The 10,966-nt window shown below is 40.1% G+C and overlaps 2 protein-coding genes and 1 long non-coding RNA gene across 3 annotated transcripts; 2 read left to right on the forward strand and 1 right to left on the reverse strand.

Moving 5' to 3' along the window:
• Window positions 1-156: 156 nt before the first annotated feature.
• Window positions 157-1,832, forward strand: LOC122653796 (aldehyde oxidase GLOX). Its single transcript, XM_043847735.1, has one exon. The coding sequence runs from the start codon at window positions 216-218 to the stop codon at window positions 1,791-1,793; it is 1,578 nt and encodes a 525-aa protein (XP_043703670.1). The 5' UTR covers window positions 157-215; the 3' UTR covers window positions 1,794-1,832.
• A 1,560-nt stretch (window positions 1,833-3,392) lies between these two features.
• Window positions 3,393-8,802, reverse strand: LOC122656327 (protein TWIN LOV 1-like). The gene is made up of 8 exons (XM_043850806.1): window positions 8,751-8,802; window positions 8,115-8,704; window positions 7,202-7,409; window positions 7,035-7,099; window positions 6,620-6,699; window positions 6,436-6,491; window positions 6,269-6,332; window positions 3,393-3,730 (listed from the first exon to the last, which is right to left on the reverse strand). The coding sequence occupies exons 2-8, from the start codon at window positions 8,692-8,694 to the stop codon at window positions 3,578-3,580; spliced, it is 1,206 nt and encodes a 401-aa protein (XP_043706741.1). The 5' UTR covers window positions 8,695-8,704; window positions 8,751-8,802; the 3' UTR covers window positions 3,393-3,577.
• On the forward strand, window positions 3,744-4,292 carry LOC122656328. The gene is made up of 2 exons (XR_006332084.1): window positions 3,744-3,995; window positions 4,151-4,292. It is a non-coding gene; the product is annotated as an uncharacterized LOC122656328 (long non-coding RNA).
• Window positions 8,803-10,966: the final 2,164 nt, after the last annotated feature.

The following is a 10,966-nucleotide window of genomic DNA, read 5'->3' on the forward strand; positions in this document are numbered from 1 at the left end:
ATTTCTAAACTAATCTTTCAACCAACATTCTTGCAATTGCAATCCGACATCAAGAAATCAAAGAAATAAAAAAAAATCCGTTAATGGCAACCGACACTTTCTTATTCTTCTTCTTCTCTGTTTCCTTCCAAATCCTCTCACTCCTCTCTCTCTTCTTCGTTTCACCCACAGAATGCCATATTGAGCCAAGACTTAATGTGCCTACACCATCGTCGATGTCCGGAGGCAACTGGGTTCTGCTGCATTCAAGCATTGGCATCTCAGCCATGCACATGCAGCTCCTCCGCAACGACAAGGTCATCATGTTCGACCGTACCGATTTCGGTCCCTCTAACCTTTCTCTCCCCTCCGGTCACTGCCGTGTCGACCCCAACGATTTCGCCCTCACCACCGACTGTACTGCTCATTCCATACTTTACGACATCTCATCAAACACGTTCCGTCCTCTCATGGTCCAAACTGATACTTGGTGTTCATCCGGCTCTGTTCTTCCCAACGGGACTCTCGTCCAGACTGGAGGTTACAACGATGGGGAACGCGTCGTTCGCACTTTCTCTCCCTGCGCCGACGACGATCTCTGCGACTGGACGGAGTTGCCGTACTATCTCTCCGTACGACGTTGGTACTCTTCGAACCAGATCCTCCCTGACGGACGCATTATTGTCGTAGGTGGTCGCAGGGAGTTTAATTACGAGTTTTATCCGAAAAACTCAGCTCCGGCGAATTACGCTCTGCGTTTCTTGAAAGAAACTAGCGATGAAATTGAGAACAATCTTTATCCGTTCTTGCATCTGTTACCTGATGGTAACCTCTTCATCTTCGCCAACACTCGCTCGATCTTGCTTGATTACGTCAAGAACCAGGTTCTGCGAGAGTTCCCTAAGATCCCTGGCGGTGACAAGCGGAATTATCCTAGTACTGGGTCATCGGTGTTGCTTCCGCTTCTTCTTACTGGGTTGAAACAGACGGAACTACCGGAGGCGGAAGTGATGGTGTGCGGTGGTGCGCCACCCGGCGCGTTTTACCTATCGCAGCAAGGGATGTACGTTGGCGCATCGAGAACCTGCGGTCGACTCAAGGTGACGGACCCGGACCCGGTTTGGATCATGGAAAAGATGCCGATGGGTCGAGTCATGCCCGACATGCTCCTCCTCCCTACGGGGGAAATCTTCATCCTCAATGGCGCCGCCAACGGTACGGCCGGTTGGGAGAGTGCGACCAACCCCGTTCTGAACCCGGTTCTCTATCATCCTTACGAACCAGACTCGACTCGCCGGTTCACTATCCTCGACTCCTCGTCGATTCCTAGGTTGTACCACTCGGCCGCGGTGTTGATACCCGATGGGCGTATTTTAGTGGGGGGCAGCAATCCCCACAGGAAGTACAACTTCACCGGCGTACTTTACCCGACGGAGCTGAGCTTGGAGGCGTTCTCGCCGAATTACCTGGCGCCAGAGTACTCGGAGCTCCGACCTCGGGTCGTAGCGGTGGAAACAAACGTTTCGTATCGGGAGACGTTCACAGTGGCGTTTGAGCTATCCGTGTACCGGCCGGAACACGGGATATCGGTGACATTGTTAGCGCCGTCGTTTACGACGCATTCGTTCGCGATGAATCAGAGACTGGTGGTGTTGAATGTGGTCGGCCTTATCCAAAATTCCGCGTCAGCATATCAGGCCAGCGTGGAGGGGCCTACAAATGCATCTGTGGCACCACCCGGGTACTACATGGTGTTTGTCGTCCACGTTGGCATCCCAACCCACGGTGTATGGGTCAAGATAGGTCAAGATTGAAGATTAATTAATGGTCCAGATCGAGTGAGCGAACGAGAGTGGTCGATGGAATGATTTTGAATAAGAGTTGAAACTGTGGGTTTGGGTTGGGTTAATGTACTTATAAAAGAAAGGAAAAAGACTCTCGCAAGCTCTCAGCTGTTGGGACAGGGTACACTAGCACTTATGTATTTATCTCTCTTCTCCTCACATGAATGACGAAGTTGCCCTCTAACTGTACAATGTGGTATGTCAATAGGTTTGAGATTTTGTGGATAAGTAGACTCAAATTCCCTTGCATGCATGTTGATTTTCATTTTAGATGAAATTTGTCAAATAACAAAATAAAGCATTAAACAATCCAAGACTACCAAGTTGATGCATGCCAAAAACAGGATTGCTCTATCGTCTTCTACACGGTACACTTGCGTATGCAGTCTATAGATCATAGTGGGCAAGCAGTTTAAGAAAAAAAAATTGTCTTTTACTGAAAAGGGGCATACCCAATGCATGCGGCTCTTGCTACAGCAAAATCTGACGAGAGTCGTAATGTATGCAGCTTTAATTGCAACCACGTAATGAAACAACCTTATCGTTATGCTGAGGTCCGCCCTCAAAACTGTATTTCACTTTTGACTATTAAGGAAAAATGTTGCACTCCATCAGTCCCGAGTTCCCTCTCATATTCTTTGTCTTCCCACTCTTTTGCTTCCACCCCTTGTTTCACTTATCGTGATCCTGCTCCTAATGCTCATTGGCTACACTAACAAAGTAGTGATCTCTTCCCCCATTATTAAATAGGAAAAAAGAACTATGTTTGGGAGTGTGACCTACACCAGCACGCCATGAATCTATCTATCTTCTCCCCATATGAAAAGACACATCTACCCCCTTGTTTTGAGTAGGAGAGAAATAGACACTATGCCTCTCCTGGACAGAAAACTGCTTCCCTATTAAATATGGTATCATTGTCTTACCACTGAAAATGTTAGTATTTGGTACCATGATTGGACACAAAAGAATTGATTAAGTGTATCTTTCCTCCAGGATTTCTCTCCTCCCCAATGGTGATGTGAATATGTGATGCTATGAATGCAATCAGGGTTCATCATTAACTCCCATCCCCTACTGTTCTTGGTCTGAATTGAAATACACTTCTCCAATCCAATCAGATTGTCAAATGGGATGGATGAAGAGATTCTCTTTCCACCATGGGTAGAGAGAATAAGTCTAAAAAGAATATTTGGTAATTGGAAGATTTTTTGCGCCATTTAGGTCTTGGTCATAACGAACTAGGAATACTGAAACTACCCCATAAGTGGGAATGGAGACTGTAATCAACCCCAAAACAGTACAGCACAAATAAAAAGAAGTCACAATGCTACAATTTACAGCAGAAAGCTTTCCCCAACACATGATCATGATCCAAACTACCCCTTGCTTGGCCAAATCATCAGCTTTTAAGTTCACCAATCTCTGCATTAAAGTGAAAGAAAAGTTCGAAACCACGAGTGGACAGAAACGTCAAGCTTAGGCTCTTGGTCCTCATGCCTCGGTTTTTCTCATTGAATTCCCTAAAAATGGAAAGCAAACATGGAGTAGGTTGTCTCTTACTTTGCATTGAACATCTGTATATACATTACATATAAACGCCTTACATTTTTCCTCCTTTTCTTTGGGGCACAGGGTCCTTGTATCAGGTGCAGTTAGAATCTAATGTGATTACAAATGGTTACACTCTGAACCACTCAATAGAGAAAAGTACAGAATTCCCATAATCCATACCAATGAACAGAGATGCATCCCTATGATTTGGAAGGCCCAACTCCCATTGATAAGCTCCTTACTGCAACCTTGACTGCACCCACAGCACCAAGCTGCCCTATCTCTGGGTTCAACCCTCGGCCACACTCATTCTTACAACCTTCTTCTTTCTGCACCCCAACATAAAATGCTATCTGCACCTCCAGAGAGAGAAAGAGAAAGATGGAAAAGGAAGTGAAGTAATAAGAGATTATATATTACAAGCTCAAAATAATATTGATTGATACTCAAACAGTAAAAGCAAGATAATTCAATCCAAAATTAATGTGCTTGTGGGAGAGATGCATGTAATGATGAAGAATAATAAACCATGAGGTACAGCATGGATATGGATCATATTGGCCACAGAACTAAATCTTTGGTTTCATGAAATTAAATGATATTATATTGCTTCAAGCAGTTAAGGTTGCTCCATAGTGACCAAGAGGTCACAGGTTCAAGTCTGGAAACAGCTTCTCTGTGAAAGCAGGGATAAGACTGACCCTCCCCAGACCCCGCAGTGGTAGGAGCCTTGTGCACTCAGTACACCCTTTTTTTTATTTTGCTTCAAGCAGTTGGAGAGAAACAAAAACTTGCTTCATTCCAATTAACTTAACATTACATTATCCAATTTAATTTTTAATTTTGTTATTAAAACAAAAACACAAGAAGATAGTTTCAAGGATCTTTTGTGGATTACTATGTTATGTCAGTTCTCCATGTGATAAAAGCAATGTCTGTCATTTCCTCCCATTTTCTTGTACTGTTTCATTTTTGCATGTCTACTATTTCAACCTAAGACCACAAAACATGCATTCCAAAGTATAAATACTGTGTTGTTGTACATGGTAATTTAAAGACTTGGTGCATATTGTACTCCATCATGACAACAGATTAGCATACTTAAACATCGAAGCAGAAGGTGAAATCCTTTTTATTTTCAAAACATAAAGTAGAGATAATGCAAGACCAGACCTAATCTCACAGCAGGATCTCAAGAACACACCAAATCACTCAAAGTCAACCCAAAGACAACAGAAAAGTCAACCTTCTCAGATGAAGGTCAAACTCTAGGATTCAATCCCCCACAATGAGTATTAACACCCTTTCAGAAGATGAGAGAGATTTATTGGGTAGCTTGAGAGTAATTAGGGAATTTCAGACTTGAGATAGAAAATTCAGAAAATAAAAATCTGAAATTAATTTCAATCCTATAGTTGGATTGATCCCAAACTAGGATTGAATCTTAGCCTAGGTAGGATCAACTAAACCCCCAAATTATGCTCAGATCTGATGGTTAGATATAGAGTAATTAAACAAAATCACATATGAAATCAGAATTTGCATAAATCTGGAGATTTTTAAGTAGCATCAGATCTGCAGAGCAGATCAGGTCAATATCCAGGTCGAGTTGACCTTTTGGGTGTCTCTTTAATACACCAATATCTGGTTCTGAGTTTATGGAACGATTCTAAGGTGGGGATCAATACAGTTTAAAAATATGCTCTAAAACAGAGCTAGTGCTGGTGAATAAACAAAGATTCTCTGAGTGAAATCAAAACCAGTAGCAGATCTAATATTTATCCATGAAATAGCATAGATTGAATCACTAAATCTGGGTTTAATCAATCAAAACAGTGTGGAAAGATAACCGATTCAAAACAGTAGATAGTTGCAGGGAAAACAGAGCATAGAAGGAAGAAGAGAGAGAAGAACCTATCTCAGGTTGGGGTCTCTCACCCGATCTGTTTCTCACAGCTCTTGGCCTAAAGGAAACTCAACTTCAATTCCAAAAATCAAATCGTGAACGGCTAATAAGCCTTACAATGTATTTATGGACTGAAAATAATTCCCTACTCAAACTATGTAAGCTGCAATCAAACTCCTACTAGGATTTAGGACTAGGAGTACAGTTATTAGCTATTACAAGTTTACAACTACTGAAATCAAATAGGACTTAAATAGGCTATTCCTATTAGAACTAGGAAAGAAAACAAAGCAAATTAATTGTGCTGTGAAGCTCCCACAACTGCAGAACTCAGCCAAAGCTGGCTGGTTTGATAGACCCATGAACCTGATCCACTTGGGGCCCAGGTGATTGCTGCTTCGAGTGGTCCATTCTACATCAAGATAGCTCATAGCTAAGTTTCACTAAGGCTACAATTTGCTCAGACTTTCACAGAAAAGGCACAGGCATGGTCCATCAGAATGGGAGGTGGGGGGTGAGCAGATAAAATAAATATACGAACTAATTGTGATTTAATTGACCACATCAACCAAGATTTCCCATTAAATCTCTACTCAGTCTTATCCCAATTAAATGGGGTCGGCTACATGGATCCTTACCCCTCCAATAAGCTCTATTCAAAGCCATACTTGTTACAAGACCTAAGCTTTGCATGTCTTTCCCCACTTCTAATGTTACTTTTTAAGCAAATTTGTGTAAAGTTATAAGTTCACCAAATGACTGGAATGAAAATTCAAGTTTGTAAAAGGCAAAGAGTCTTAATTCCTCTTGTTTTTTGGATAAATAACTAAGTTCCTACAAAGAATGTGGAAGAACATAGGAGATTTAACACGGAAAAGGACTTCTTATCAAGTTTCATTCTATTTACATAAGAAGAAATGAGTGCTAAAAAAGTAACCACTATGAAAGAATAAATAACTAGAACAAAGCTAATGTGTAAAACTACCTTTCCAGAAGCATTCCGAACTGGAGAAATATGAAGACGGTTCCAGAATGAACTTCCATCCTTCCTGAAGTTAAAATTATAATCAAGAGTCAATAAAAGATGTTAGTTCAAACATGGATTAATAAACCCCACCTTCCTTCAACCATAACAAGGAGCAATGTATGCACCTGTAATTCAAAATACGTACTGTACAGGGTTGCTCAGCTTGGATGCTTTCCCTTGTCTGTAAAGAAGTGAGGAAAAGACAAATATAAAATGACCTAAAAATTCTATACACCAATTGAATTAATGAAATTTTACGAAGAATAATCTCATACAATCCTCAAACGACATCAGGCATATAGTTATTACCTGGCATACAACCTCGGCATCTGTATCAGGTCCATTTAAAAATCTACAATTCTTCCCCAACACTTCATGTCTAGCATAGCCTATTAAACAACATGAACGATCATTTGGACATCAGGCTGCAGAGAACGAGAAATATTTCCATACTTTTGATGGCATGGCTGAAAATTTTAAAAATTAAATGGTCCTAATCATCTAGCTACCTAGATCTCCTAGGTTGAAATTCAACTGAAATAAAATTAATGATGCTGATAGACATGGTGCAGGGGGAACAGCTTGACATCCTCACTCAAGTAACCCTTGGTATACAAGGAACAGGATCAAGAAAGTAATATTATTGTCAAAACTACCCTGAACCTACAAATTCATTTAGCAGGAGAATCTTGAACGGAAAATGTTCTCTAATTGCTTTGAGCACCTGTCAATTTCAAAAATGCATCGCTCGCATATACAATGGGCATATCAGGCAAGTGAGGGTCAGTTCTGCAAGGCAATAATTGCAAAACACCAAGCAAAATGTGAGCCACCTTTCCAGATCAGACGGTAGATACGGTAAAAAAAGAAAAGGAAATTGCAGCAACTCACAATACAAAGCTCTGTTTGATTCTACCAAGAGATATAATTAAGGATGAACCAAGAAGATTTGTCCCGAATAATTTGGATCTCTTCCCACAGACAAGTTTGCCGGTTAGCTCACTATAGTGAGTTAGCACTGATAGGATGTTGTTAATTGATGCAGCAGCTTTCTGTTTCTCCCGATCATTTGCCTCACATGACTCTTCAGCCTCCAATTCTATAAGAGTCGATCCATAAGAACCCAAATAGATATTTTAGCTCCAGTTAGCAAACAAAGCACCAAAACAGTCGTGCACAGAACTTGCTGCGAAGTAAAGATGATGAATAAAAACACTTCAACTAAAAGCCAGAAACTGAAGTAACGTTAAGGAAGAATGTGAGATGTATAAAGTAACATTAGTTTAGTATAGCAGAAGAATTATAAGAATTTTCCAGTAACTGATACCAAAGTTTACATCATCAACAAAGTGAAGCAGTATAAGAATTTGCATAATAAACCAACCTGACCAATTCAAATCGATCAACAATACACCCCCTGAGACCTGAAGTACAATGGTTCAAGGCATACCAATCTAAGTAATAACACTCACAGTTTAACCCAACTCAGCAAAAGATCAAGTAGTGACAAAATCAGTAAACTGTGAATGGGTAAGTATTGCCACAAAAGGGTACGGACCAACATAACCATTAAGGAAACACAGTCAAACTGATGTCGAGAGGAATGAATATATGTAAATGACCTTGTGAAGTAAAAGAAAAGATGTGAGAACTAATACAGTAACGAGGAGATTAAAGGCTTATTCTTTGAAAGACCATAATCAAACACTTAATATAACTAAGCAAAACGCTTGCAATTTCAAAAGAATGAGAGAAACCCGTGATGACGAGGAACTTACAAAACATTGCAAAACAAAGCACAGACCTCTAGTATCGAAATCCTCCAATGAACCATGCGCCAAAAGAGGGACAGACTGCATCACTGAATCCATGCACAGCTCCTTTCTGCAAGACCCAGATACGATTTCTGGAAATCTAGAGCCCTCCACACCAAAATCAAAACCATTCCTTCCAAACCCAGAAGTAAAAGCAGTAGATTTCCTTGATATGGGCAACTGAACCGCGATAAAGTGAATCACCCTGCCATCCTCCTCGCTGAAAACAGGACTCAAATCAAACAACATCCAGAAGGGTGTCCCGTCTTTCCGATAGTTCAATAAACTCAATTGAATAGTCCTTTCCTCCCTAATGGCCTCTCGAATCTCCATTACCGATTTACGGTTGGTTCCCGGACCCTGAAGCATCCTCGCATTCTTCCCAATCACTTCATCTTTAGAGTAACCAGACATTTTCAAGAATCCCCGGCTGGCAAAGACGATCGGATGACCTGAAATGCAAGGATCGGTAATGGTGAAATTATCAGGTAGATCATCTAGAGCTTCTCGAACCCAGGATGAGTACCGAACGTTGAAGGACTGATCTATCAGAGCCAAATGTGATTCCATCGCTGCTGTAATTGGTCTGCTTCTTCTTCTGCTCGCCTGCTCGGTGTACGGGTGAATCCCAATCCCATGTGCCCACGTCAAGGGCGTCAGTTTCTCCTCTGCCCCCCTATCTATGTTTGAACTAACAAACTCCAACACATGAAAATCTTAAATAAGAGCAGAAATCAACTTGAGTGTCATAAGGAGGTTCTCACACAAAAAGCTACATATTGAAATTCGCCAAAAATCTTCCCTGAACCGAAGCTTGGATTGAACATCGACAAATAACGAATTTCCATCAATCGTTTTTCCATTCTTGGTGCATGAATCAAAAACAACTGTCAGTGGAGAGAAAGAGAAGATAGCATAAGAGTGAGATCAGCAAACTAACAGATTTCACAGAGAGACATGATTGTTCCGAGAGGGAGAGAGAGACTCAAATTTTCTTTCTTTGTTTTTCCTCTGTAGACGTTAATATTACCTTCTTTTTTTTTTAACTTGGAGTTACTGGTTTCGATAAAATTTTGTCAGAGAACACAGAACAAACAAAATACAAAATTAGGGTTTGGTACTTTGGTAAACTCTGCAAGACAAATTGCAGGAAAAAGGCGGTGACATACTGACAGTGCAAGTGTTGCAGAGCCAGGAGGTGGAGCCATGGTGGAGGTGGAGAGGGAGAACTAATGGTGATTAAATAAATAAATAATAATAAAAAAAAGCAATCTCTAATCTCCAAAAGAAAGGAGAAAAATCTGAATGTGACCACGAAGCATTGTACACCAATGAGAACTACGAAGCTACCATGGACATGGAAGTGATCACCACCATCTTTGTCTGGTGGGATCCATAGTTCCATTATCCATTCTCAAGTAGTTCAGGCTGCTCATCATTTCTTTTTCTGTTCTAATTTTTTTTATACTTTGCTATCAATTTAAAGAGAAAATGATGGCTGCAAAGTAAAGACAACACAATCATCTTCCTTCATAATTAGGTTTTCCCTTTCTCTGCAAGGTTTTAGTAGAGAGAGAGAAAGAGAGTAGCTGAGTTGGGCAGGGTCTGATAATCTGATGACTGATGCTTATCCATCCACGTCGAGGTAAACGTGTGCATGAAATCTACTACGTGGAATGTGGCCCACAGCCAACTGAAAAATAAGGCATGGGCCCACACAGATGTGCATCCCTCGTCTCACCTATGCATTCATGGGAATGTATGTTCAAATCCTCCCTACAATTGAATGGATGACTCATTAAAAAAATATTACAAGATAGAAAGTAGAAACCATTGTGCAGCATATTATACCAGGTAAGAAATATACTTATCAAGGACTGGGAATTATTTTTAGACTCTAACATTCCTGCCGATGACTCATTAAAAAATTATTACAAGACAGAAAGTAGAAACCATTGTGAAGCATATTATACAAGGTAAGAAATATACTTGTGTCCCGTTTACCCCAAAAAAAAAAAATGTATTAAATTTTCCTTCCCCCATTAACTTCATTATTGGTGATTTGATTTTGTGATTTGATCTTGTGATTGGATTATGTATAAGGATGTCAAAGTTCAACTAGAATTGAGTGGATCAATTGAAATTGATCAGTTCATCTAGGAATGAGTTAAACCCTTATTAGTTTGGTGTTGGGCTGAGGTTCTATGGAATCAGTAGAAACTGAAACCTAGCTAGACCGATCGAATACATTGACTAAATTGAGCTGAAAAGTATATTGAACTCAGATCAAAAAAACTAAGACTAGACCAATAGTAACCTAATAAGAAATCGAAAAACCAAGAAAACTAGAATTTCCATTGATTTCCTTATGTATGCATATAAATCAAAATGGATTGGACCAGATCGGATCAAACCTGATAATAGCCTAATTATAAATTGATAAAAAAAAATAAAAAAAAAAATCGGGCCCAATTAGACGTAAGCCAAAACTTTCTTATCGGTTTGGTTTCGAATTAACTAAATAATAAACCAAAAATCAATTCAACCTAACTGAAACTGGACCGAACCGATCAATTGACACCCTTATGTCATCATTTACTCTCACACCTATTATATAAGGTCAAAAATACCTTTCTTCACAGCCAATCAAAGATCACATCCCAAGGTTGGAGAGATTTTCTCTTCAACATGGGTGAATAGAAATTGGATCCCACCATAGTAGCAAGTACAATAAGGCCTTTAAACATAAGCGATTTTCTGTTTGGATATTTTTCTTTTTATTGGAAAGTATTAATTTGATCGAATTTTTTTTTGTACCAAACCATATGATACTTACCTAAAT

This window comes from Telopea speciosissima, chromosome 3 (genome assembly GCF_018873765.1).
Source record: "Telopea speciosissima isolate NSW1024214 ecotype Mountain lineage chromosome 3, Tspe_v1, whole genome shotgun sequence".
Classification (NCBI taxonomy): domain Eukaryota; kingdom Viridiplantae; phylum Streptophyta; class Magnoliopsida; order Proteales; family Proteaceae; genus Telopea; species Telopea speciosissima.